This window comes from Anabas testudineus, chromosome 10 (assembly GCF_900324465.2).
Source record: "Anabas testudineus chromosome 10, fAnaTes1.2, whole genome shotgun sequence".
Lineage (NCBI taxonomy): Eukaryota > Metazoa > Chordata > Actinopteri > Anabantiformes > Anabantidae > Anabas > Anabas testudineus.
In genome coordinates, this window is record NC_046619.1 from 12,453,801 (window position 1) to 12,481,758 (window position 27,958).

Consider the following 27,958-nt stretch of genomic DNA (forward strand, 5'->3'; position numbering starts at 1 on the left):
CCTAATCTCTACCACAACACAGGCACACCCCTATATAAAATCTGGGGCTATTAATGGGTGTATTATCCTATATATATATATAAGTGGCAGTACTTTATTTTCATCAGCCACAGACTGTACAGAGAGGAAATATACGTTGTCTTCACACACTGTTTTTTGCAGGCTGTGTTGTTTCATACAGGGTTAACAGTTTTTTCTAGGGTTTTTGTGTTATCACTGTGGTGCCCTGTCTACTAAAAACTGACCCTGTGTGATGAATGATTAATAATAGCAGTGAAAGCTTTATTTTATGTGGAAAAGTAAAGTGATTTTTCACTTGAGGGTGCGTCTGCAGATACAAAGGTGCAGAACTGGCAGTCAGAGGACTATTTTGCATAGAATTCAACAATCCAGGTGGCATCACCGTCCTAACCTGTATGGAGGTAGCCAGAGGACATTTAAGAGAAAAATATTTTTTTGGTCCAGCAAGACCAACATTTGGCCAGAACTTTAACCTCTGTAAAGCTCTGCTCATAACAACATCCCAATGGTGAAGTGTGGTGGAGGTAGCATCACTGTGTATGTGGACTTTAAATATACAGACTATGTGCAGTGCGTATGAGCATCACACTGGTGTTTGTAGCATTGTCAGGTGCTTTAAATGCTAAAACGTGTTATTTAGTTGCAGAAGACAGAAGAAAGGACCTGACGGAATAAAAGATTAGGGTTGATGAACAGTATTCAGTAGGATCAGCCTTCTGTCTGACTGTGGAGGTCATGACCACCAGCAGGTGGCAGTAAAGCGACACTAACGACTAACCAGCTGTCGGTAAATGTCAAGAAGAAGAAGATTAGGCGGGAAGTGCAAAACGTAAACAGAGGAAGTTGAAAATGGAGGAAAGCGAAGCAGCAGCAACACAGAAAGAGATCTCAGATAACTTATGTGTTAGAGGCTCCGCCGAGAACAAGAACAACGAAGCTACAGGAGAAGTTTCCTCACAAATGTCTGAATCAGCTCGGAAGCCGCCAGAGGAGACGGAGGCTCGGTTCAACAGACTGAAACTGTTCGAGAAGGTGATGCAGAAGAGCCTGGAAAAGTTCATTGACCATGCCAGGTATCATGTCAGACATTATCTGTGCTGCTTTATTGAATTGTGCTTTTAAACGCATGACTTCTGCTGCTACATGTCGTTGTACTTTTCACTGATGCTGCTTTCTCTCAGTTTTAACAGATTTGCGAGCATGTTTCGTCCGCTGTACAAGAAAAACCCTCAAAGGATGGAAAACATTCACAAGCAGTTCATAGATGAGCTGCGGAAAGCTATACAGGTGTGTAGCACAAGACATTAATATAAGGGTGGCAGATATGGCTAAAACCCTTTCACTTATTTTTTTCCAACCAACACTTTGTGTGTTTAGTTGGTGTGTTCAATAAAGTGTTTTATCGGCTTAGAAATATTTTGTTTATATCAGTGACTGGTGAAGATCAGATCACATTTGATAACCTATTTATGCAGAAAACCAGGAAATTCACAAACGTCAACTGTAAATGTGGTACTTAGTCATCTTTAGTTTCTGTTGTTTAAATTGATGCTTTTGTCTTTGGACGTGAAGGAGGATATCAGCAGGTTGATTGAAGAAGGACGGTTAGAGGTAAAACTGAATGAGTTGGACAAACTGGAGAAGGCTGCCAAGAACAATCCAAACCCTGCATGGTCAGTAAACTGCACAAAACTATTCACCTTATGGCACTTCCTGCTTTACATGTAATTCAGGTGCATTTTCTTTCTTTAACGCACTATGTACAATATCCCCATTATACACTTGAACCTATTACCATGTCACTTTCTGTCAGGCGGCCAAGTGGGGTTCCTGAACAGGACTTGTGCAGCTTTTTGATGCCATACTATCAGAAACAGGAGGCCTACATGAAACTGGAGTTGAAAAAGATCAGAGAGGAGAATGCTGCGTTAGCACAAAAGGTTCAGGCTGGCAGAGAGAGAATTGCAGAGACTGAAAACTGCATCGCAATGGCTGTGGATCAGTGGAAGGTAACAGAGAAATTACATCTAGAAAGAAAGCTTTGTCAAAAAATGTATGATCGCATTATGTATTTTTTACACAGTTCGAAAAGAACCTAAAAGTGATTATATAGGATTATAAAGGATTTTGTTTTTTCTGTTTAAAGACAAACATATCAATATGATAAAATAATAAATAAAGGATACAGAGTTGACATTAATGCTGTATACGGTATATACTTACATGTACAAATTATACATTTACAAAATGTTTGCTATTTGCTACTGTCAAGTGGGAGTAGATGTGAATAGCTGAAATTATGTCAGCTTCATGTTGCATTGTAACATAAAGCTTAAAATAGCAGGGAATAGGGCAGGTGCACTTCTGTAACATTTATATTCTAATTAAAGTTTCAAATGCCATCCAAGTTGTTTAAATCAACAAAAACAACATAGATGAAGAGTGCTAAGTGTCCATTAAAGAAAACTCATATTTTCTTAATTGTAAATGTTTGTAGGTGAGTAAGGGTGAGATGGTGTGAGGTGTTGCAGTTCCTAGTGGGTAAACCAGTGTTTGTATTTCAGTTCAGTTAGTTTGATTCAGTTCAGTTCAAGATAAAAAAAAGGAACAGTAGTATTTAGGTTCTGTGGGATGATGGGGTGGGAAGAAACTGAGATGAATTAAAGAGCCGGTAGTTGTGTAAAAAGATAAGACTTAGCTTAATCTTCTGTAGAATCAACAAATTTGCAGGAAGCTTCTCCTTCATCTGAGCAGGTTAAGAAAATTAATTCCAGGGATGAGCACACTTCCAGGCCATTCATCCACATTTCTGCCACAATACTTAGTCATACAATACTTCAACATGCCCATTAGTAATGTGATTACACTTTCCATTAAATCTAATAAGTGATTACGACTGTATCCATATTTAAATGGGAATTTCCTTAAATTGCAGCATCCAGTTTCAGTTGTTATTCTCTATTTCATACGTGTTATATGCACATTGTACCTGTATTATGAATAAGATTTATTTGCTGCTATTTGATCCATTTTCAAAATCACAAACAGCTTTGTTGCCAAGTTTTCACAGAAGAGAATTTTGTTATGTTCGGTTGGCAGTAATGTAAAATGAGAACACAAGGGACAAACAACATATACAAAAAGTCATAGTCACAGTAACTATCAAAACACTGACACTGGCTGCTGCGTAATGTTTTATACTATGCACTATAGCATAAGTAGAAATGTAACATAAATGTTTACTTTGCACTAACACTTTTAACTCTTGTGCTTCTTTCTCACTTAGGCAACACTTGCAGAATTTGAAAGGCCAACATCTTCTTTCTGCCCTGCTGATGTCTTCGATGTGTGTTGATTTTTGTTTACTCTGTGTATTTGAAAATAAATCTACTATATTGTCAATAAAACAGTTGTGTGACCTCAGTGGTTATATTCATATGAGCCATAGTCACATCATTACGGTACTCTGCGTGTTCATGTCTGGTATTACGGTACGTGGGTATGGAAGTAATGTCACAAAGAAGTGAAGAGTAGAGTAGTTCATGATTCACGTGAACACCAACCGAATACACAGCCGGCGGTTTCTTTCCATGTAAATGTATTATTCGTGATAGATATGACGGAAATGTTTTCAACTCTGTTCGGGCAAAATGACGCTCAGGGACCGCCCGGCTCGTCGTCTCTGGGTTTCGGACCAGGAAAACCTGCGCAGCCTCTTTCCCAAAATCAAGTCTCCATGGCGGGGCAGATGCCACCACAGCTCGGGGATGAAGGGCCTGCTCTGCGGAAGCCTGGAGCTATGAATGAACCTTTCTACTTACTACGGGAACTCCCCGGTACTGTCGGACTATTCAAACCACTATAATCTTTGTGTGTAAACTAATTCACAGATAGAGCTGCGATGTTATTGTCAGACGCGGACGTTAAAGCAGTTTGTAAACAATGCTAGCATTAGCTATCGTTAGCTAACAAGGCAAGTGTTAACCACCGTTAAGTAGGGTTTAGAGCATTTTTTCCGTACTAGGGCGCCTGTTTTTATGGGTTTTATGTTGTTTTAATACAAACACATTTCCAATTGAGTTTCCTGTTTTTTAATTCTTGTGTTTTAAAGTTAAACGTCACGAAGTGACAACTCACGACCCAACGTTAGCTTCCGTTGAAAATTGTCACCTAGCCATAGCAACATTTGCAAGCTGGATAAAGTAGTTGTGTTAGAAGAGTTGTGGTGTATTACCACATTAATTATATTTCTATGATCCTGTTTGTTTAGTGGGAAACGAGTTAACCGGCAACACAAACCTCATCACTCACTACAACCTTGAACATGCCTACAACAAATTCTGTGGGAAGAAGGTGAAGGAGAAGCTCAGCAACTTTCTGCCAGAGTTACCAGGTGGGTTTATGCAGCAACAATTGTGGCCAAGTGTTGATGCAGGTTAAGTGATTCTTAGTAAGTGAAACTAGTTTCCAGTTACCTTATCATTGTCTGTAGGAGTTATTGATTCCTTTTCAACTTTATTTTTTTTATTTTCTCATAAAGCTGTTATTGATACTATGCGTGTCTGTGAAATTGAGTCTCCTGTGTCGTTCTGTGGAGCACTTAATGTCGATCGACCTCTGTCTCTGGCTGAACGTGATTTGTGTACAGTGCTGATGAGTTCTTTGTCCAGTCCAGGTTGTTGTCCAAGTACACTTCCAGGTGTTTGTACTCAGATACGACCTTCACCTCCTCCCCCTGTATAGAGAGATGGGTGACAGGACTCCCAGATTTCCTAAAATCTATCACCAGCTCCTTTGTTTTACTGCTGTTGAGTTGAAGATGGTTTAGTCCACACCAGTCCACATAACTCCACCACTCCCTGATACTCTGTAATGTCTCCACCCAGAATACATCCTACAACTGTAGAGTCATCAGAGAACTTCTGAAGATGGCAGGACTATTAGTTGTACCTGAAGTCTGAGGTATACAGGGTGAAGAGGAAGGGAGACAGAACTGTGCCCTGTGTAACACCTGTGCTACAGACACACAGTCCTGCATGGGGACGTACTAGGGGCCGTCGCTGAGGTAGTCCGTGAACCACAAAATGAGGGTCAACCTACATGTTTTTTTATTTCTCTCCCAGCATTGCATGCCAGATGGTGCTGAATGCAATGGAGATATAGAAAAACATGCTCCTCACTAAGACCCCCAGCTTGTCCAGGTGGGTGTAGGTGCAATGAAGCAGATGTATGATGGCATCATCCACTCCAAGTTGCGGTTGATAGGCAAACAGGAGGGGGTCAAGTGAAGGGTTTCACTAGAGATCAGGGGACTCCAGGATCAGCCTCTCAAAAGTCTTCGTAGTATGTGAGGTCAGAGCCACTGGTCTGTAGTCATTGAGGACAGTGGGGTGTGGCATCATATTCACAAGAAACAGACTTTTTCCACCCAAGAGGAACTCTCTCCAGATGCAGGCTAAGGTTGAAGATGTGTTTGAGAACACCACATAGCTGAGGAACACAGGCTTTCAGCAACCTTGGGCTGATTCCATCTGGTCCTGCATTCTTTGTAGGGTGAAGACTGTTCAGTGCTCTCCTCACCTGATCGGCTGAGATCATTTGGGTGGTGGCTGAGTCGTGTGGGTGATGGACTGAGGCTCAGCCTAGAATCTATTAAAAAAAAAAAAATAGTCCACAGTCCCCTTAATCACTTGGTTGCTGGACTTGCAGCCACTGATGGTCCTCATGCTCCTCTTTCCCCACCCTGATCCTGACAGTGAGCAGATCTGGACCCTCCTCGCTGCCTCCCTGTCTTCTGACCTGAATGCCTTCTTTTGTCATTTAGGATGGCTTTGATGTCTTGAGTTACCCAGGGCTTGTTGGGAAAGCAACAAATAGTTTTAGTAGGTACATGGGTGTCCATGCTGTTTTACTGGACCGTGGGCAATCAGACCCTTGCTTCTTTCGAACCCTGGTCCTTGACCTCTGTTGTTGTCCAAAAATGAGCCACATGTTTTGTTCATTTGATTTGTGTTTTTTTGTTCTTGCCACCATCATATGTTTTTGCAGATATTACATTTTGATCTGTCACTTTTCACTCATCATTTAAACTTGTTTATTTCTCTGATGTACTGCAGGTATGATCGACTGCCCAGGTACTCAGGACGGCAGCTCGTTGCGCTCTTTGATTGATAAGCCTCCAGTGTGTGGGAACTCCTTCAGCCCCCTGACGGGTGCTCTGCTCACAGGCTTCAGATTACACACAGGCCCGGTAATAACTGAATACACAAGACTGCACACATATAATTTATGGAGGCATATGTGTTTTCAGCATCGGGACACTGCTTACTGATTACAAAGCAATAACGATGTCATGCTTAATGATCTTGCTTTTGAGAAACAGGTGAGCTTTATTTCCTAATTATTGCTGTTTCTGTTTCTTTTTCCAGCTCCCAGAACAGTACAGACTGATGCACATACAGCCTCCAAAGAAGAAGAGCAAACACAAGCACAAACACCATCGACCACAGGACCCACTCCCACAAGGTATGACACAAACTGTAAATATACACAAACATAGAAATGAATAGTAATGAATGTTTTCAGGACGCTGACCTGTTTATTATGACATCACAGAAACACCATCAGACTCTGATCCCAAGAAGAAGAAGAAAAAGAGGGATGATGATCCAGACCGCAAGAAAAAGAAGAAAGACAAGAAAAAGAAAAAGGTACGAAAATGTTGTCAAGTTAGGTTTTATTATGAATCCTAGTGCAGAAATGGATAAGGGTGGATGTCCATCTGACCATATAACACACAAAGCTAAAATAAAATTTAAGTCTATCTTCCATTTAATCAAATGCCAAACATTTACACTTGTAAGCTAATTCGTAAACTTCAACCATTGTTTTATTTTTACCACTAGTAGCTTGCAGAAGCAGCTCTGGTTTATTTTTCCTTTCTAAAGCTATGGCCTAGCCATTAGCTAACATTTTCCAAGTGAAGCGTTCAGTAAAGAGAATAACATTATTAGCCCACAAAAGGTTCAACATTCACAGACTGTCTAGCTTGCGGTCTTCAGTTTGCTGGATAGTTCATTTACCAGTATTTGTGTGCTTCAGCTGTTTAATGCTGGGAAGTTGGAGCAGAATGGGTTTAGCAGAACCTGTTTTTGCTGAAAACTGCTGCTGCTGCTGGAAACAGCTAAAACTGAACAGCTGCACAAGCAATTTTTGCTGGGCTCCTCAGTAAGAGCCACATTTTTTCATATTACATGTAGTTATTTTACAAAATTCTGCTACAGAAATAATCATCTCAGTTATTGAAACGGCATTTATCTGCAATGTTGTCACCTGAATGAGTTTATAGTTGTTAATATATATCTTGGTTTGAAACCTGCTCTTACACTCAAGACACAACTCTGCCATCATAAACTCACACATTATCCGTGTGCTTTGCTGATGCCCTGTCTCCCTCCAGAACCGCCACAGTCCCGATCACCCCGGCCTCGCTGGATCACAGCCCAACAGTAACAGCCTCAGATAGGCAGGAGCCCACTGTGTGCATGACTGTTTGAATGTGTGTGACTGTGCATTTTGTAAGAAGATGTGTGCATGTGTTTTACAGATAATTGTATTACTGAGAGTATGTTTAATGACACAGGGAGTGAATAAAATAATGCAAGTGTTTGAGTGGAAGGAGCAGTGACAGTGGACGTGGGTGGTGACAGGAAGAAATACAGAACAGTGTAAAAGACAGTCGCTAATGAGCTGTGTGCTGTATGTATGTCCCCCTTTAATTTTTGTCGTGATAACTTTTGACCATAATGCCAAAATCAAATAAAATGTGGTTATTAATTTTGTGTGTGTCTCCTTGCAAGATCCCTCTTTTTTTTTGTTTTTGTAAAGATTGACACTGATGCAGATTGAAAAGAAAGAATGGTATACATTTATACATCAGCACTCCAAGGACCAAAGATTAGCTAAGTCAGTGTCGATGATGTTCAGATAAAGCAAACATTGTTTATTTTTGTTGGATTGACTTCCAAGGACAAACATAAGTATGGAGTCACTTTAGCTTGAATGTGATTGGTCAGTTTTATGAGCTTTAATAGAGGTCTGACAACCACTTATTTAGCAGAGACTTTCACAGTACTAAGAGATCCGGTTTCTGGAATTGCTGGAACAATGCTTTCCAACTTTAAATACTATCATACTGACTAAAATGCATTTAACAGTGTTTATTTAACCATGAAGCAAACACTTGAACAATAATTTAAAAAACACATTACAACCAAACTGGTGTTAACTGCAGGACTAATGCACTGTGCTGTCAGGTGATCCAATTAATTCACTTCTGCATGTTCTTGTGAGGAACTATCAAGAAGCTTTACAGTCCCTAGTCATGGCTTTGGTTCATACATAAATACATTTGGCAGAGGCAGAAATCTTACACTCTTTTCTACTGCAGCAAAGGCACAGAAAGTTGACTCTCCTTCCTCTGCAATTCAAATAAAATAATTTTGGGTCATTTTATATGTGGAGCGGAACTACAAAGCACAACAATTTATGAGACAAAAAAAAGAAAAACAATCTGTTAAAGCGTCTTGAGGCTAAAATGGAGTGAGTCTAAAAATTAAGAAATTACATTACAACTGATTTCACAAATCTACATGATAAGACTGTCACTGTGCAAAACATTTACAGATAAATATATATTTTGTTGTTACTTTGTTGGAGATGACAACAAAATATAACATTAAAATGCAAGTTTAATCACAGCCAGTGTAATATGCTGCACACACCCATATATGATAAGCAAGCAGAATATGTAATGCGAGTATGTGATACAAGCCCCTTAGTTCTATTTACAAAGAAAAAAATCGTAAGGAGATTTGTTTCTCCAAAATCAACACTTGACAAGGCAAGGGAGGAATAAACAGAAAACCATCCCAGCTTCATGTATAATTAGACCAACTGGAAAAAAACATTGGCTGATACTGAAACGAATGTTTCCCTTTTATAAAGGCCGGCACACACCTAAATCTTCAGGTGTGTCCCCACCTTAATGCTTCTGCAGCTAGAGTATAAAAATACACTAAAATACATATTTTATACACATTCTAGATCATTTCTGTGAATAAAGCAGTACAAAGTGTAACAACAGTGCCAATACTTTGTGTAAGAATTAAAAAAAAAAAAAATCAGTAATATTGTTCCTGGTGAAATGTCTTTAAATAGCATTTTTCCTACACATAAAAATTCTAGAAATGTAAGGGCTGAATCAGCATTACCTCTAAAAAACATGGAAGCACAAGGAAAAAAGTTCTGCACTTACTAAATTTGTTGTGGAATTTTTCACATTTAAAGAATTAATAATTCTTCATGTGAAAAAAACAGAAACAAATGATAAGAGTCTGTTACTAAGAGACAAAAAGTACAAAAAGAAAAACCAAGGAGGTAGATACGATGTCTCTGTGATCAGCCATCTGTGATGACTCTGGTTTTTGGTACATACCAGTATTCTGGTACTCAGGTATGCAGATGCTTTCAATTTTCTTTGATTGCTTGTATGCTTTTAATAGTGTTTTACATATATGTTTATAGCTTTTGCTAAGGGGATTACAGTAGAAACTGCACAAAAATACTAAATGTTTGCTTCATTAAGCACACTTTTGAAACAGTACTTAAGTACAAAGTTTCTTAATATCTTACGGCTGTTCTTTGGTTCTTTAGCAAGGATTGTGACGTTTACACAAGTCTTTCAAAACTTTCTAGCAGTATTTCAAGTACTGTGATACCCACAGTGTGGCACATTGAGGCCATATTAGGACGTCTGCATGTGTCTGTGCATGAGTGAAATCTATGGCTTCATATCACAATAATTTGGCTTTTAGCTAAACCAAAATAAATAAGCAGCAACAGATGAGGATGACACTTCTTCTGAAGTTACAAAGAACTTCAGGCCTGTCATCACTAAACACCGGGGTCTGCTCTTTGATATGGTTAGTGTGAGCCAAATTCACACCAGCAATGACCTAAAAATTGATGTAGATGCTGGTGCATATTTTTAAGGCACATACAAAAATAAATCCTACAAGCTCTGTCATGTTGGTCTAAGCCTCCACAGCAGCCATGCCGTTGCTATGGGGTTTGTGGCCGTTGGCCTCTGTGTGGTTGAGTGCCTGCATCTCCTGACCAGCAGCCTGCTTGTCTCTAGCCTTCTTTTCCCTCGTAAGTTGTCTGCAGTGGTAGAACAGGTAACCTGGCAACAGGAAGCCAGCCAATGACAAGATCAGCAGGCCAAAGTTGATCTGAAGGACAGGTGGATAACAGATGTGAAAAGTTAGACACGCATGTATTAGCTTGAAAACAATGTTTCTCTGTGCCAACTGGCATCGCTGCTCAGAACCAAGACAAAAGTTAAGTCCATGCACTTGTTGCACAATGAATGGTGCTGCTGAAAGTTCAAGTCTGTGTGTATCAGTATGAAGCGTGCAGGCGTGCCAAGATGAATGCGTGTCCTCACCCAGTAGGCGTCTCCGTTTAGTGGTCCGACCATGGCGATGAACAGTGGCTGCTGCAGCAGAGCAATCACAGCACTGATCATGGACTGGAAGCCTGTCAGGGTGCCAAAGTGGTTGGATGGGTATCTGTGGGACAGATACAGAGGAGTTTGAAACCAAAAGTTAAATTGGACGGAGTTCCAGATAAATCTGGGAAAAAAACATAACATTACAGCTGATTGTTTCTTCTGTAGCCAGAAACTGTATGAGTTTAAGACCACAGAGACAATTCTCTGGTGGTAATACCTGACATTTACATTTCAGTGGGTTATTTTTCGTTTTTGGGAGGTTGTTTCTGATGTGACTCCAGAGGGCACTCATTAGCTTGTCACTGAAGATATTTCTGTAGTGTACAGGTCCACACATGCTCTGGTTTAATAACAAACTAATACAGACGCTGATTAACAATAAGACTGCAAAATATCATATTTCATTGTTTAATGCTAGATTCTAGTAATAAATTCTGTACAGGCAATGTGGTGTCGCCAGTTCACGGATTTTGTTAAAAGAATATGTTGAATGATTTTAATGGTGTGGTTGTTGAACAGACAAAGTTTTCCTGCGTTTGTCGCCACATCTGGTTCTTTTTATCACACTGTGAAGCGCTGCTTTCTGAGTGGTGTTTATATAGTACTGGAAAACAACTTTAAGTGGCTCTGGAAAGAGTCTACTGTCATTGCCAGCTCTTTAATAGGCATTGAAAGTTTAACATAATTAACATAGTGAAGGCTAAATCGGTAAATAGGTAATTGTGTCATTAAAGAACATAAAACAAAAAACAAAAAACTTCCTAACTCTGTATTTCTCTTATGTTAAATACATATTCAAACAACCTACTGTAATGCTTTGATATTTAAACAGATTGTGTCATGGAACATGAATTAGCAGCACTTACACAGCAGCGTAAAGGCCTCCGCAGCAGGAGTGGATGAACCCTCGGACCATAGTGTGGAGGATGAAGGTCAAAATCTAAAGAAACAGGGAATGGGAGAAAATAAGCAACACAATCTGTGGCTCTGCTGGTGCATTTGATATCATTAATCATCTTGTTGTTTACTTGTGTTCTAGCTAACATATTGTCTGTGTTGGTGTGTGAGTTACCTGCAGAGGCAGGTTGTCTATGAGGTTGAAGCAGCCAAAAGCGAACAGCAGCAGGTTGGTGAAGATAAAGGCTCTCATGGCATTGGTCACTTTTTGGATCTTACGGTCTCTCTTTGGCCCATTAGTCTGTCTGATAGCACAATGACACGTGTTTTAACATTGATAATATAGCTGAATATAATGACACCATCTAACATTCATATGTAGTCACTGCTTACTGTACAGGACTCGCTGCACATACTTTTGCTCTGTGTCTTCACAATCCTTCATCTTCCAGTCCATAATGTAGCCGATCAGAGGACATGTGAGCAGACACAACAGCTGTAGAGTGCCGAAGATGGATGAGTAGAAACTCACTGAAAAAAGAACATAGGAAATCAAATTAAGAAGCAACTTCAGAGTTGTGCTAGACACAATGATGCGTAAGTCATATTAATATGCTGCTCACCTTTCTCTTGTGCCTGAATTACCAGCTCCTCAGTCGCTGAAATTAAAAAAAATAAAAAAAACACTTAGTGTGTTACAATTAATTAAAAATCAGTTTGCTGGAACAGTGGCCGGTTCAACACTCACGATGCTCTTTTCCGTGTGTGACCATAAACTCCAGCATCTTGTTCATAGCCCCCATGTAGAAGATGATTCTCAGCTGGGTCATCCCCATTGTAATCAGACTCCACAGGAAGATGGGAGAGAATACTGAGCGACGGAAGGGAACAGCATCTGTGAGAAGAGAAGATTTCTGTATTACTGTGGTGTTCAGGAGATGTTGTTAGGATGTGTTATGGTACTGGAACTGAGCCATATAATATAACCAGGGTTCCCAGCTTCAGATGATCTGAGGTATCATAAAATGACTCTGCTAAACAAATAGATGTTGTTGTTTTTTTTTCTCTGGGTATCTAAAACTATCATAAACAAACTCAAAAGTAGATACAGTAGGGATACAGGTTAAAATGGTTTAAACTAGTGGTTTGTAGAGTTTGTTGACGTACTGGACGCAGCTTCAGGTCCATTAGGAAGTTTTTCTGTAGAGTGTCGGGTATCTCCATTTTTCTGGCTCAGTCTTTCTCCAACAGTCTTCTGGTCTGATGATGGTAGCGCTTGTAGCGTGAGGATCTTACTGTTGAACACACACACACAGATACTTATCAGGGCTGGAGTGAAGATTCTGATGAATATGTTATTCCTTTGTGTCGCTGATATGCGGGGAATCAACAGACTGGTGTCACACTGACCTGTAATCCACCTCATCAGGTGTTGGGAAGCCTTCTGCAGGCCAGTTGAAGAAACAGTTGAAAAAGACGCATGCTGCAAGACCTGCCCAAACCCACATGATCACTGTAAAGGACACGCCTGCATCGTAGATCAGCTGGGAAGAGCAAGTTGAAGCACAGTGTCATTTCTTTTTGAAAAAGGAACCTTGATGTTTTTTGACCACTTGGGGGCAACAGAACAACAACTGATCATTTACATATGGAGTGCGGAGTTACATTAGCATTCACTTAGAGTCTTGACCAACTTGCTGAACAGGTATCAGAGTTTGTGTACTGAAGGCAGCTGCCTGCTTTAAGCGAGATGCAGAGTAGGGAAAAGATTATTAGGGCGCCACTTTAAGCTACTTACCAGATGTAAATGTCAAATGCTAAGTCATTTGAACCACACTTTGTTTGGGGCTCTCACACACTGTGGTTTCTGAATCCTGCTTTTTAAATTTTTCAGATATTATCCAAAGACCGCATCAGACTCAAAATGTATCTGTATATACTATACTATACTATATATACTCCAATGGCACCAAACTGTATATGCAATGTGTTGCTTATGTCAATATGATACTGTATTTGATATAACTTTTATAATTTACCTTAACTCCAGGAAAGGTGACAGCAGAGGAGGCATAGGAGCCGATCATCAGAGACATGATGGTGGAGCTTAGAGCACCAAACATGTTGGGGAGCTGCAAGGACAGAGAAGGGGAGAAATATTAAATAAATGATGTACATCAACAAAATATGTGTTGCAACTTCTCATACTAATTACACTAGTTAGACTGGACTTCAGCAATGTGAAGTACTGTAATAAACTATGCCAAAATGTGTGTTGCAGTGTGTTACTTTGACCAACAGGGAGCAGACATTAGCTTTGTGTAAGGGGTGAACTGACTGTGAGCTGATCCTGCCCACTAAGTCTGCACCCAGTAACACTTCTCTCTCCCTGCAGAGCGAGCTCATTAAAAAAATATTGGTTTCCATGTCATGGAAAACAAGAAACGCAGTCATGACCTAGTTCGACTTCTCGCCCCAAGATGCAAATGTAAGGTAATATATATATGTCTACCTATACACATGTTTGAAGTCTTATTCTAACTCTTCTTTGAGTTAGGAATAAAGAATAATAGACCCTGATCTATCACTATCTCTTAATGAACTTTACTAGACTCTTTTTGCCTGATGTGGGGTCATGCATGACAAGGTCACAGCCACCAGGCACTAACATCATATATATGAGGTCAACCTATTTACAATAGTTAAGTAGCTTAGCGATCATAACAATGACCTATTGTACTGGAAGCAAACTTAGTGTCCTTTGATTAGAGTTCTAAGTGGGTCAATCACTATTATTAGATTACGTGTGGGATTTTAGGTGTGCAGCATGACAAACACACTATTCTCTCTCAATACCGACCATGGGTTTCCAAACATCTGCTGGCGTCAACTATTCACTAATGGATCAGGGTTCACCAAGTAGTGTAGTAGACTTTGTCTCATGTTGTGAACACTTTCATATTGTGATGAAATAACTTCCAAGGAAGGTTTTCTAAGAACTTTATTGTGCCATATGGACAGTCCTAAATCTCATTTGACATCTTCCTGGCAGCAGGAGCCTAAAGTGTAAGGTGTGGGTGTGAATTTATATGTGGCTTCTGTCTGGATATTATACTTTGATGACAGCAACAAATAGAATAAGGTTTGTGAGCTGCAGGGGAAGCCTGAGAGAGCTCACACAACATTAAAATTGGCAAGTACACAGGAAAAAAAGTCTTCCTGAGTATGTTTGAGAGGGAGAGCCTGACTGTCTGGGTGAGATGAGAAAAACATCCCGGAGAACACCCATCCTCATTGAGCACTTCTGAGAACTGAAATACTTCACAACCCATCTGTGGCCATAAGTTGTGCAGCACTGGACTCTCTGACTGCAGAGGTTCGTGGAATATGGGCGAGAGGGCTTTTGACAACACCAGGGAGCCTCTCTTACTAATGTTAAAGCAAAGATATTCCAGCCATGTGAAATGTCATCTAACTGATGTTTGCTTTTAAAACTATAGTAGGAGCAAACCCAAGTTTATCTGAGAGATTCTTGCATGAAGAAGAGATTTAAAAAAGTGGCAAACTTGTACCAGTGTGTGCAAGTGCCAGCAGCAGGCATGCTGCTTGTGTTTTGGCAGTTTTTATTGAAATACTGTACATATTTGACACAGGGCCTCGTAGCACATGCCCTACATGCCAATATTGCCAGTAGGATGTGGACAGAAACATGTGACTGTGTGAAGGCAAACTAGGGTCAACTGGTGTCACAAAGTCACACACAAATGCAGCGTTGCCCATTCACTTGTCACGACTAATCAGTTCAGTCTCTATTCCTGCTGTGCTCACCCAATTGGGTGTTGTGAGACTTTGGCACTGAGTTTAATTAAGGCTTTAATCACAGAGAGAATAAGCCAAATAGTGGCTTAATGAGCACTGAGGTTCAGATCCAGCTAAAACTCAACAAGTGGAATAAAAGGGAACAGAAGAGGATCAAAGCAGGACAGAAATGTATATAAAAAAATAAGCAAGGATAGAAATGATAAAAAATAGGTAGTGGGAGGTAGTTGTTTTGGTTTCACTGATCTCCCCAAGCCACAGCTGCAGTCTCTCTCTCTGTGGAGCTCCCAGCAGGAAACACTAAACCACAGCTGATTAGCACTGGCTTCTTCTCTCCACCTCAACTCTCTGCCTCCCCTTCTCACTGGTCAAACTCTTTTCCCCTGACAGTGTTGGCACAGTGTTAATGTCCAGCTGCAGCGGATTTATATAACACAAGAAGCTGTCAAATGTAAAGCCTGTGTCAAGAATGAATCAAACACTTGAGGTATCTTTGTGTTTGACCTTAAAGATCTTTCTGAAAGTTGTCCCCAATTCCCTGTGGTGGTTTATATTTGTTGAGCAAATTTTAAAAATATCTCTGCTTCTCTCTGTTTGCCGAGACTAAAGTCAGCATGCAGAAGACTGACAGCTCTTTACAACAACTGTACCGTAGGCATGTGATCAGATAGGAATCTGCTTGTAGCCAAAACTGTTGAAGGGCATTCCCACATTTGCTACCGTAAATGCAAATGGACTGTTGGCATTCCTTAACTGCCAATGCGACAGAAACGCTCACAGTCACACATTATCTCATTAACATGAACTACTAATGGCAGCTTACGATGTGAAAACCAGGTTATCCTGAATGTTTATGTGACAAAGACAAAGATGTGGCCCTAAGTAAACGGAAGTAGGTGTGAATCACCTACTTTTACTATTTAAACATGTTCCCACATGAACCACAGCAGTGTAGTCACACTCATTAATGTATGATTAAGATAGACTAATTCACAGGAATGTTTTTAAATGTCAGAACTGTTTAAATTATGCAAGGGAAGAGAGAAGGTGAAGCAACAATGAGCTTGAGCAAGTTTCATCAAGTTTCCTGTGCTGTCCCTGTAAAAGGGAAAATGCTTACACTCTGCATTACAAGCTCAGATCATTGTTGTGTAAGGAAACTAATTTAACTAGATTTAATGTAATGAGAGTTGCATCTCTTGTACTGTATATTAATGGAAAATGATACATTTTTTCTATATCTTTCTATTATTTTACTAACTTCATTTGTTCTTACATATAGAATACATTCATGCACACATACCCACAAATCAAGTGTAATAAACTATATTCACAGACTGTTCATAGTGAAGCAGTTTAAAGAGGAAAGTGAACAGTTCACCTGAGCTGCTTTTGTGTCTCATCAATTCACGTTTATTTTAAATTACTAATCCTTGAATGAAAACTCTTGCTGTGTTTTATAGACTCCTTCTGATGACGTGAGTGAATGTTCTGCTTTTGTTTGCAATGTGACTTATTGTGTGCATGATGCTGCTACAGTTGCTGTGTATTATTACTATACACAACTGTAGAACACAACACAAAAGCAAATATTTTCTGTAGCATGACGAAATGTTAACTTCTTTTACCAAGGTCATACCGGTTTGATTATTTTATTCATAATGTTGAAAGCTTTATTTAATTTCAAGTTTTTTTTGTGCTAGAAAGAGAATAATTTATACTGTATTTGTCCAATACGTTTATTTTCCTATTGCTGATTCTGATTTCTAATGTGTCGCTGTATTAAATCTTTTAGAAGACTACCGTAATCATGTCCCTCTTCACACATAGGACACGTGTTCTTTCCTCATATGTTTTTTCCTTGTTTAATAATACTCTTAAGCACATGGTTTGAATCATGATGTGATGTGGGTGTATGTTTGTGCTCTGCTGTTATTCGCTCCTCAGAACTACAGCGTGGAGGTCAGTTAGCGCTGGTACACCCAACCCAATTAAAGCTGAGAGTGGGAGGGAAAGATAGACACAGAGGTCAGACAGGGACAAAAAGGAGGGGGGAAACTAAATATTACTCAAATGTGAGTGTGTCATTTAACTACACGCTGTATGTTGTAGGCACATAAATCTGTTTATAGGATACTGTCACAGTCACAGACTCACTTTGCTTTTTAATAAATATCATGTAAATCATTAAATTTTAGAACAAACACTTGGTTTTAAGGTTATAGTGACATTAAGTTTAGTTTAACATTAAGGTCAGGTTAGGATAGGTATCAAGGACATGAATGTAAGTTGTAATGTAATGTAATATCCTTTTAACATGATCATTATGTAATTGTTAGCTCTGTCCACTGACATATATGACAGACAGCCCACAATCAGTTTAAAGAGGACAGGGTCATCTGTTCATACTCGGCGTGGGCACTCATTATCTAAACATCTGTTTCATGTTCGCCTCCCTGTGTACACAAGCATGCACACACATTAGTACAACACGTGTGCAGAGTCATGCAGAGTTGAAAATGAAAATTCTGCACAGATTTTCTGCTGACCGCTGGGAAGAACAGAGAAACAGAGGAGAGCAGGAAGAGGGGACGATAAGATGAAAGGAAGGAAGTTAGAGTGGGCAGAAGAGAAGAGAGAAAGTGTGGCCTTGAGGGGTTTTTTTTGACAGAGGTGAATGGGCTGGGCTTTGTGGAGGGTGTGTGGTCAACTGCAGAACGTTATTGGTTGAAACACAAATGAAGCACTTTCCATCCACGACAAGTCACGTGCTATGACGGAAACACTGTTACCACGAGCACTCGCTGTACCAACTCACAGCTAAATGCTTGACAGGTCACAGGAGGCAGCGCCAACAATGAAACACACCAGTGATAACGTTGGTACCAGCTGACACATCACACGCAAATACACATGCCTGATGTGAAAGTCAGCAAACGTGGCTCCCAGTCACAACACACACTGTTTCCTCAGCTGAGTCAAATAGAGGCCCCGACCATGCTGAGACTCTCAGCTACTAAAACTCTTGTGCTCATTGTTCCAGGAACACAACTCTGCATCTGTAGTTTCTGAGAACATGAGTTTCCACTTGTTGCAGTTTCAGCTCTAAAGTTTGAATGCAGACTATAAACAGTCAGAAAGAAAAAGCATTGGTGGCAGGTTGTGACTGATAGCCAATGGATGGAAATATGCATTGTTAATTTGCTTAAAATGATGTTTTACTCTTTCACATTATCGGGGTTGAATGTGTAGAAACAGATGGATGAAGAGAGGAAATTAGGCCATTTGATTTTGGCTGAATCTTGAATCTGACTGGTATCTTTTAAAATACTGCATGTTTAGGTTATATTTTGTTGTTTTTATTGTTCTTTTCCCTTTAGCCACTCTATTAAAGACTACATTTTGTCCCTGGTGTGTTGATTTGATTGACACTTCAATATTTAAATAAAAAACTAAGACCCAGTGACACCTATTTTTGAAAGTGGTAATGGAGACATAAACAGATCGGTTAGACTCAGTTTCTGACTGTTTCTTGTTATTGTGTGTCTCACCGTGAGGGAGGTGAAGGTCAAGCAGATGCCTCCAAAGCCGTTAAAGGAGAGAGCCAGGAAGATGAGTTCTGACAGAACTGTGGACAAGAGGAGGAACAGAACAGGAATCAGACCAAACTACAGTAGGTGTTTGTGACTGTGACCACGGCCTCCACAAGGTAAGCTGTCCAATCTTATTTACTGACACTGGTAAGGTGTTATGACTTAATTTACCCATAATCTGTCAGTTTTACATTTCTAATATGCACTTTGTGGCTCAGTGATTAAATGTAAGCTCTCTGACGCTGACATGCAGACACTTTCATACAAAATCTCAGTTCTCCTGAAGCATATGTACTGGATGTATGGACATCATGTTCTCATCATAGGTTTACTAAAGTACATTAAAAATACATTCATCAACTTGCACCCATTGTTCACCCAGAGTGTTTGGCCTTGTTTCCCTTCTTCAGCAGAGGTTTAGAGACTGTTTCACTTTGCTGATAAAAATCTTGCACTCATTTAGCAAATTTTGTGTCTGTGACGAAGTAGCCTGTGTCTCTCAGTGAACAAAGCTCGATTTTATTAATCTTCTAATAGTGTAGCTATTTTTAGTCTGGTCGATCGTGCTCTGGATAAAACTGATCCAATTTCCACAAGGTGTTTTACAATGTCATGCACTGTTCCTTCAGAACTTTGACTTGATGCCAGGAACGCTCCTGTTGGCATACAATAACAACGTGATGTGGCAAAGACATGTGACCCTTTGTATAAGTGTTAACTTTAGTGCCACGAAAGTTTAAATATGATTTTTAACCTAGAGTCTAAAATATTTTACATAAAATAAGTGAATGCATTTATTTAGTTTAATAATGTAGAGGTAAACAGCATTGTACTCAATCAAAGAGGGATAGGGTTCACACAAAGTTCATTCAAAAAGAACATAAGGGTTCATAATGGGTTTTTTTCAACCTTACATGTCAGCATCAGAGTGAATGGGGCACAAATGTTTTAATTTAATTTACATTTAAATTAATTTAACTAACTAAATATTACAAACTCCATATTTGTGTCTTGGCTACAAAAGTGTGTTATATAATGTGTCTCTTTCAGGGAACTGGCCCGGCCTTGTAACAGTGGAAAAATATCTGATGGTACATACATAGTAGTAAATATTTGGACTTCATTATTATACCTGGAACATGTCTTATTGTTTGTTATTGTACTTACTCTTAGGGTTGTATGTAGACACTGCCATTATAACACAGGACAGACCGAAGCATGAACTGTAAAGAAAGGAAACAAGTAACTATGTAAGCTATGTTTGTTTTTTATAGTATAACATATGATGAAAATCACACATTCAAATTTGTGTTTACATGCACAAAGTCAAAGTCATCCAGGCGAAGAAACCCCAGAGGACCACGCTATAAACACCACAGCTACCTGAAATAGTCAGTGCTTTACAGGCTTGAATGTTTAAACACATGCAGCTCTAGATAAACTTCTCAACCTCTATGTTATCAGAAAGAGAGAAAGTGTGTGTATGTGTGTGTGTGTTTGTGAAGTGTGTGAACATTTTGCTGAGTATATTTGCATTTCTGTAAAGATCCTGCTGGCACTGTATCACCAGATTGACAACACAGTGTCATAGTTTTATGACAACGTACAGTTGTGTTCATGTGTTTCCACACCCAATGTAAAGGAATTTCACTATTTGCCTATGCAGACACTAGTGCCCCACCTATTGATTTATACTCCCTCTTTGGGAATGTGATCTGTTTACTTTATTTTTAAAGTACAATCTCAATTATATTCACAGTAGTAGTTAAGAAATGTGGGCATTTTATGGAGCTTCTTACCATCATACCAGTAATAAATGAAAGCTGTAGTATTTTGGTTATTATTGATGCTACTGTCTGTGATGAGACATTAAAGTTTCGCTCTTTTACCCTTATATGAGACAATGTTTTCATAAAGCAAACTGTATTTAAAAATGTATGAAACAGACGCATTAACTCTGACACATTGTGTTAAATACCTTCCTGACTTGTCTCCAAAATGATTAAATGTGACATGGAAACTTAATCCCCACAGATAAGCACATTCCCTTAAACACCAATCATTACCTGCCCATCAGGCGAAGTGGTCGTGGCCCAAACTTGTCCATCAGTATACCGAGTGGTAGAGTGGTGGCGCTGAGCAAGAAGGAGCCAATGGTGAAGCCCAGATTCAGCATCTCTTCCTGTTTCACACAGCTGAGCCACTCTTCCATCTCACCATTGGTGGAGTTGCTCGAAGACACGAACACTGAGTCATTTACTGCAGAAATTAGAAATGAACATTGATAAGAGAGGTGAGTGGTGAAAATGTGTGGTCCAAAGTAATACAAAGTACAAAGTAATACACAAAAATTATATACTGCTACTATGTCCAATAGCAGATATTCAAACTGCCATATTTAGGATTTGAGAAGAATCATGCTGCATAGAAAGTTCTTTGCACGTCAATGACAAATACAGTAAAAATATTTCTTTAACCATGTTTTAAGGTGCAGTCGGTCTCCCACAAAATATAAAATCAAATTTCAAACTTTCAAAGCTCATAAAATAAAATACAAAATGCACCCTCACTTGTCTCCAGAACCCCAGACAGAGGATTAGATTTGAGTGGAGCTGAAGTTACCTGAGCACAGGTGGGAGTAGAAACCCTCCCTTTGCAGCATGATCAGCAGCGAGCCCCAGCCCAGCAACACAGCCGAACACAGCAGGTTTTCAATGACTGCCGTCACCGCCATCCACCAACGCCTCCTGTAGGCCTGAATGAGAGAGGGCGCCATCGCTGCTGCTCTGTGAAGGAAGAGGAAAGAGGGGGTTGAATCAAAAACTGAAATAACCTGCGAACAGGTTTGAATAAAGTAAAGAAACAGATGTTAACTGTGTTACTATGTTCATCCTCATTCCCTCTATGTTAGTGCTTTTGTTTTACCTGACATCCATTGTTCATAGTATCTAAAGCTTGTTATTAAGATTCAACTCGGTGATGTGTCCCTGACTGAAAATACAGGATAAACAGATAAGACACCAGCAACTGGTGAAGTGAATGAAGTGTATGCAAACAATATGCAACAACGTAGTAAACATTGCTGTTTCCAAACATCATGGATGAATAAACACCGGGGAAATTTCTACAAATACTGAATACAGATACTCAAGTTTCTTCAGACCGTTTAGGTGCAGCACTAAACAGAAAATGCTAAGCTACATCAAAATGTATAAAATAACTTTTTTAAATGTTAACATTTTTGTAACATGACTATAAAACTAATAAATGAGGAAATCTAACTTTCCGCTGAGTTCCCTTTGTCTAGTTTCAGGACTTGTGTGAAAAATCTGAACGCATTTTAGGTCATATTTACACAGAAATAAGAAAAACAATAACATCATTTCTATCCCCTTAGAGTTTCTTCATTAATATTTAACTGGGAAAATAAAGAAACACCCTTTAAAAAAGTCTTTACCTTCTCTTTGCTCCACAGTTTTATCAGCATTCAACAAATTATGAGCTGTGTTTCGCCCTTTTTTGTCGGTTGGTGTCACTGATTGTTACCATGGAAACTTTTTAGTTTTTAGTTATCATTAGCATTGGTTAGCTAATGTTTTAGGTTTAAATTAAGACTTTAAAAACACTTTAGACCGGTCTACAGTGTAAAAACCTCTACTTTGTGCTCTTAGATTATTCTTATCAAAGTCTGGCAGTTTCACAAGAATAGAGACAGGCTTATTTTTAGCCCACAAAGTTAGCCACAGTAGCCCCGGGCTAACTTCTATCTCGACAAACTGTTACTGTAGTAAGAACCAGCTGACAAAAGGAGCGTAAACACAGCTCGTAATTTGTGGTTTCGCTGGAAATACTGAGGAACGAGCAGAGAGAAGCTAAAAGGTTTTTAGTGGCTTTGTTGTATTTTTCTAATCTTCAGTTTCATTCCCACAGGAGCCAGATGTTTTGAGTGAGTGGAGCTCTGTGGGTAATGAGTTCGACTTATTAACCCCCACACAGAGAAAAATGTCCGTCCACAGGAGGATGTACTGCATCACAGGTGCCCATTGTGTCCAAGTGCCCATTCAAGCAGTCATTGTTTTGTAAATCCCACTCGGGCACCTCACACCTAGCACTGAGATCCACCATCAGAGGTTCATTTGGACCTGCACAAACAATCTTTTGTCCTGGAAATCAGGATAGTGACGTTTAAGGGCGACATTTCCATGTGAAAGGAGCACGAAGTTGAAATCCGGGAGAGTTTCAGTGGCAACTAATCACAGTTCAGCTTTGGGTTTATCTCAGTGCGTCTAAAGTGAGAGTTGATGTAGCTTTTATGTAAACAACAACGACGCACACCGACAAAAGTGCAGACTCAAAATGATGACGTGGCTGACCAAATAAAAGAAGATTAGTCGGACACACACACACACACAGGACAGGAAAGGTCACCGGTCACTATACCCGGTGGCATAAGTGAAGAAAAAATGAATCCAGTCACGACCACCCTGGCGGGATTACACATCTGGCAAACATCTAAACAAGAACCGAAGATCCAAATAGAACCGGCGTTTCCATGTGGCGCCGAAGCCCAGGAGAAGTGGAAGGGAACAAAGCGAGAGGGGGCTGCAGTCACAGGAAACACTTCCTAATGAGGGCATCTCTTCAGCCAGCCAGCGAGTGTGTGTATGTGTGTGTGTGTGTGTGTGTGTGTTGTAGTCAAGAGGATCTAATGGGACAAATGTGTCTCTGCGTGTGCCTGCGTATGCGCTCGTGGGGCTTGTGTGTGTAATGCGATTATCCACAGCCCGGTGAACTGCCTCGGTGCTGAAAAGAGAGTCTGAAAAGGGGGATTTGTTTGTAACTGACACCCCACGATGAAGACTGAGTGTACAGAGGGCACTCAATGTATGGACACACACACACACACGCGATGAGGTACGAGGATCGCCAGCTTTCATTGCTTTATCTTTTAAAGCCAGGCCTCAATCCGCCTTTTGGATGCCTAATGCCTGTTTGTCACCTTGAAATTTATCAATCCTCTACACGGTCCCTTTGTCCTCACTCTCAACATTTTTGAAACACTTTGTTTCACGTTGCAGAAACCGGGAGTCGTCACATGCTGATGCAGCAGAAAAGACCGAGCAGTCTTTCACACATCAACATACAATCCACTAAAAGCCTAAAGTAGAGATGCTGCGGTCACATGGAGAGGATTTTGGCTGCTTGAGGCTTAGCACAACATACACACTATACACTACACATCACATGGTCACCAGGTCAGGAGATGGTCACCAGTCAGGAGGCCGAATCACAAAGACAAAGTGTGTGTGTAAGAATAAGTGTGTATCTGAGCTCAGGTTATATGACCACGTTTACTGATTAAGCCCAACACATCGTGATCTGCTGCCTCTACTTCTGCTCATCACACGTGCGTCCTCTCTGTTTCCCGCCTGTTGCTTGCTGTGCTTGGTAGCACGCCCGTTAGTCGGAAAGTGCAGGGCTGATGACGACTAATTGAGCGCTGTGACAAATAACAAGGAATTATGCTATGTTGTGGTGCAGGAAAGTCAACAAGCCTCAAAGGGCCGGCAAACAAGTTAAAACACAAAGAGGAAAAGTGGTTTAGTGCTGGCAGACGGCTGTGAACCCCTGTCATAAAACTGTGAAGTGTGTGTGGAGGAGGAACAGGTGAGGCCTGTGCCTGCAGGAGCGCCGTATAAGGACGCTGTTTCCTGAAATACCTGAGCTGTCCCACAGCTGACTGATGCAATGTTGCCTGACTAACTCCACAGTCCCGTCCATTGACTGTTTGGGTAAATATAGAGGATGATTTAGATTATTAGAATAAAAATAAACCCACACTACTACTGCTGTGTTCATCTGTGAGTTGACAATGTATTTATCATGTGTCCCGTTCTCTTTCAAGTCCTAATATTGCTGCTCCCATCCCGTCCTGCTCTTTTTTCCCTGCGGGGCTGTTTCTGACCTTGACCAGTCGTGTTTATCAAGCTCTGCAGGGCGCAGAGGAGCGTAGGCCAAACTCTTTATCCTCACAAGTTTCTAAGATAATAAACCGTGCGCCCCAGGAGCCTCTGTTCCCCCCAAGAAGTCTAAAAAACGCAAACTCCGAAGCTGCGCGGCCGGCAAGCAGCTGTCTCTCAGCGCGCATGACCTCAGCCTCGGGTCCGGTTACCGGCACCGCGGGGTGGCCGCTGAAAAGACCCGTCCCGGAGCAAGCCTGGTGATGCGTTCACGTGCTGTCAGCAAAATCGGAATTACAACCAGACCATTAATGAACAAGTCAAAAAGTAGCAGACGCCCACTTTCCCGTGACGCCTGATCACAACTTAGAGTAAAGAATCAAGACACACGATTTATCATCAATTACTGAAGACATAGCAAAAACCAATTACTTATTATTAAGTAAGAGACATAAAATTAATCTGCAATTACTTGATTACCTTTTATATAATTTAAATTTTAAAGAAGACATTGTCGCTACGTTTTGCTACTTTTATTTATCTAATTTTGTAGTAAATTAATCATTTTTAAGGTTTTCCCTCCTAATCACACAATGCAAAATTTTGCAATAATTTCACCTTGGTTTTTGTGGTGCAGTGCTTATAAAAATAAATAATTCTTATATTATCCTTTATAAACCCAAAACAAATCTTCAAAAATGTTTTGGTAGTATATCTCAAATGTGATTATTTACTAGTTTACTATCACAGTAAAACAAGTAAAAATTTAATAGCCATTTCTGTTTTAGAAAAAAATATCAACAATGAAAATTACAGTTGGTTTACACTTTACAGTGCCCCACTAGTGACTTCATATGACACAACTCACTTAAACAGTTATTAGAGTTTAATTGTTTAGGAGTTAAATCGATCATAAAGTGTTTTTATAAAATCCAACTTTATACTTGGCCGTGAACGCCACACGGGTTACCATCATTTTCCTGATACAAAAAAAACGCATTGCTTCCTGTTAAAAGAGTAGTAAAGTTATAATTAAAGTTAAATAAACAACATTTGTTTAACTGCGCCAATCAAGCAGCACATGGCTCAGTGTTACAAATTAACTCCCAACAATCAGTGATTGAACCAAAGCACCAGTTTACTGCTCAGTGGAAGGAAGGTTTGGTGAAGATCAGCGGCACCAGACCGCTTTCTTCAGGTCACCTCGCCATTGTTATTATTATTGTTATTATTATTTGACTTTTTCTTTGCATTTTCTCCTCCTCTGCTGCTCACACAAACCCTCTCCTACGGGTTTTTGACCCAGCTGCCAGGCTGTGCAGATCACCCTCGGTGTGTAGGCCTACTGTACATTTGTCATGTTTCTCATGCCACGTGTGATTGTGGTATTTGCAGCCGGTTCGCCCTGTTCCCGCTTCTTGCCGCCACACAACACACGTTTTACAGTCACTAACTACGTTCTCATCACCACAATGCAAAACTTAAAGATGGAAGGATCACTATAAATTACTTACTGCAGTAGTTTGTCTTCCCAGAAAAGAAAAAAATGCTTGAAATGTGTATGTTTTCTTTCTTTTGTTGATCACTAGTATAAAAAAATCTGATTAAATGTATTCTTAGTTTATTGTCGTTAGAATTAAACTGCCTCCCTGCTCTGTTTCTTCTTCACGCTGGTTTCCTGGTAGTTTCTGAGAGACTCCACGCTTCTTTCCCCTGTGTGGTTTCATTACACACTCCCCCATTCTCTACTTTGACTTCCCTCCCTCCAAAGGGGTGGAGAGAGTCACCACCCTTCATTCAGCACAAACGTCTTTTTCTTCATTTGCATGAAGTCTACTTTATAGAGCCTGCAGCTGGGGGGGGCTCACACAGTTTTATCCTCGTGATTCTGTAAAGGTTTATATGTTTATTAAGCATTAAAGCCTTTATAACAATCGAAACAATGAGTTAAGAAGTTACAGATAGATAATGGTCTTAGAAACTGTAACAAAGAACCTGTATTTATCAGGAAGGCATTTCAATCAATGGAAATATGTGACACAATTACATAAAAACCTTACCTGTGCAGAAATGTTTCTACTTAAATTGTGTCTCTCATTCTGTTTTATAATCATAGAAGAAAGAGAAGACGAGGAAGGAAATAACAGAAACGAGAGTTTCTTCTTTAGGTTTGTGGTAGCTGACACACTAACATGCAGTCAGAGTGGTATTTGCTGAGGTGAGATGAACATTAATTGCATTTTCTGTATGAAAACAGGAAGTGTCTTCATACACAGTGGAGCAGAAAGTGAAAATGAGGACACTGATATTCAAATGAGACAAACCTGATAAGGACCATGTACGGGAATCCACTGGGTAGATTTCCAAGCAGTCTTTTAAAATGTACTCCTGGATTTATTAGGGCTTTACAGGAGGTCTTTGCTCTTCAAAAAGGAAAGGTTGAGACCCTTTGGCCCCTAATTCCTATTTCAAACACAGGTCCAGCTACTTATAGGCACAAATGATTTAAGCCAATGGTAATAAATCACTGAAAATTAGATCCTACAAGCAGCATATTGTAGATGATCAGCTTAACCTTTCTGTGTTTGCAGAACATTAAACTTGCGACTTTCCTGGATCGATGAACTCCAGCAACTCTCCAGTAATTCTGGTTTCCATACAAAAGTATTAGTCCTGCTTACTCAGGACTCCCAACAGGGCATTACACCTCAACAGATAAGCCGCACCCTGCAGGGCTCTGCAGGGAAGGGTTCAGTTTTCCATCTCAAACTTATATTTGCCATAGATTAGTCTGGGTAGTTACGGCTCTACCGGTCATGAAACATTTGTTGCAGCTGCAGGGGCAAATCAAGGAACTCTGGGCCCCAATTTGTTAATAAAATAATCCTGTTGGAATTTGTGTGAGCTCTCTCCAGCTGTGGACACCTGGAAATGTGACCTTTAACCCCACCTGCAAACCGCAATATCCACTTTAGTTGACAGTGTCAGGTATTTTTCTCACAATAGTGAAGCTTGAGAGTAGACACACAGTAACACCAGCACAATTTTCAGTAAAACAGCTCTGAAACTGCTATACAAGTATTATAATACATATT

At 40.0% G+C, this 27,958-nt stretch overlaps 3 protein-coding genes across 4 annotated transcripts; 2 read left to right on the forward strand and 1 right to left on the reverse strand.

Moving 5' to 3' along the window:
- The first annotated feature begins 783 nt into the window (after window positions 1-783).
- On the forward strand, window positions 784-3,436 carry si:dkey-6i22.5 (polyamine-modulated factor 1). Its single transcript, XM_026358045.1, has 5 exons — window positions 784-1,094; window positions 1,203-1,308; window positions 1,594-1,694; window positions 1,835-2,030; window positions 3,308-3,436. Exons 1-5 carry the CDS (start codon window positions 871-873, stop codon window positions 3,374-3,376), a joined length of 696 nt encoding a protein of 231 aa, XP_026213830.1. The 5' UTR covers window positions 784-870; the 3' UTR covers window positions 3,377-3,436.
- A 74-nt stretch (window positions 3,437-3,510) lies between these two features.
- med19a (mediator complex subunit 19a) lies at window positions 3,511-7,860 on the forward strand. The gene is made up of 6 exons (XM_026357031.1): window positions 3,511-3,857; window positions 4,292-4,414; window positions 6,138-6,271; window positions 6,450-6,546; window positions 6,637-6,731; window positions 7,481-7,860. The coding sequence occupies exons 1-6, from the start codon at window positions 3,638-3,640 to the stop codon at window positions 7,544-7,546; spliced, it is 735 nt and encodes a 244-aa protein (XP_026212816.1). The 5' UTR covers window positions 3,511-3,637; the 3' UTR covers window positions 7,547-7,860.
- A 223-nt stretch (window positions 7,861-8,083) lies between these two features.
- Window positions 8,084-26,581, reverse strand: slc43a1a (solute carrier family 43 member 1a). Of its 2 annotated transcripts, none has more exons than XM_026357915.1 (15): window positions 26,378-26,581; window positions 21,526-21,689; window positions 20,970-21,162; window positions 20,071-20,126; window positions 18,862-18,938; window positions 13,531-13,623; window positions 12,902-13,035; window positions 12,659-12,786; window positions 12,240-12,386; window positions 12,115-12,150; window positions 11,908-12,022; window positions 11,667-11,796; window positions 11,461-11,534; window positions 10,529-10,652; window positions 8,084-10,313 (listed from the first exon to the last, which is right to left on the reverse strand). In XM_026357915.1, the coding sequence occupies exons 2-15, from the start codon at window positions 21,677-21,679 to the stop codon at window positions 10,116-10,118; spliced, it is 1,659 nt and encodes a 552-aa protein (XP_026213700.1). In that variant the 5' UTR covers window positions 21,680-21,689; window positions 26,378-26,581; the 3' UTR covers window positions 8,084-10,115. The 2 variants fall into 2 exon arrangements, with proteins under 2 accessions (XP_026213700.1, XP_026213701.1); XM_026357916.1 differs by lacking the exon at window positions 26,378-26,581 and adding an exon at window positions 22,361-22,379.
- Window positions 26,582-27,958: the final 1,377 nt, after the last annotated feature.

Bases quoted from the DNA above. Each gene is read 5' to 3' on its own strand.
- si:dkey-6i22.5 (XM_026358045.1), top strand. From the start codon at position 871: ATGGAGGAAAGCGAAGCAGCAGCAACACAGAAAGAGATCTCAGATAAC. The intron at 1,309-1,593 runs GTGTGTAGCACA...TTGGACGTGAAG, and splicing joins AGCTGCGGAAAGCTATACAG to GAGGATATCAGCAGGTTGAT. The intron at 1,695-1,834 runs GTCAGTAAACTG...ACTTTCTGTCAG, and splicing joins AACAATCCAAACCCTGCATG to GCGGCCAAGTGGGGTTCCTG.
- med19a (XM_026357031.1), top strand. From the start codon at position 3,638: ATGACGGAAATGTTTTCAACTCTGTTCGGGCAAAATGACGCTCAGGGA. The intron at 3,858-4,291 runs GTACTGTCGGAC...CTGTTTGTTTAG, and splicing joins CTTACTACGGGAACTCCCCG to TGGGAAACGAGTTAACCGGC. The intron at 4,415-6,137 runs GTGGGTTTATGC...GATGTACTGCAG, and splicing joins CTTTCTGCCAGAGTTACCAG to GTATGATCGACTGCCCAGGT.
- slc43a1a (XM_026357915.1), bottom strand. From the start codon at position 21,679: ATGGCGCCCTCTCTCATTCAGGCCTACAGGAGGCGTTGGTGGATGGCG. The intron at 20,127-20,969 runs GTAATGATTGGT...CTTTCTTTACAG, and splicing joins CCACTTCGCCTGATGGGCAG to TTCATGCTTCGGTCTGTCCT. The intron at 13,036-13,530 runs GTAAATTATAAA...TGCTCTTCCCAG, and splicing joins TCACCTTTCCTGGAGTTAAG to CTGATCTACGATGCAGGCGT.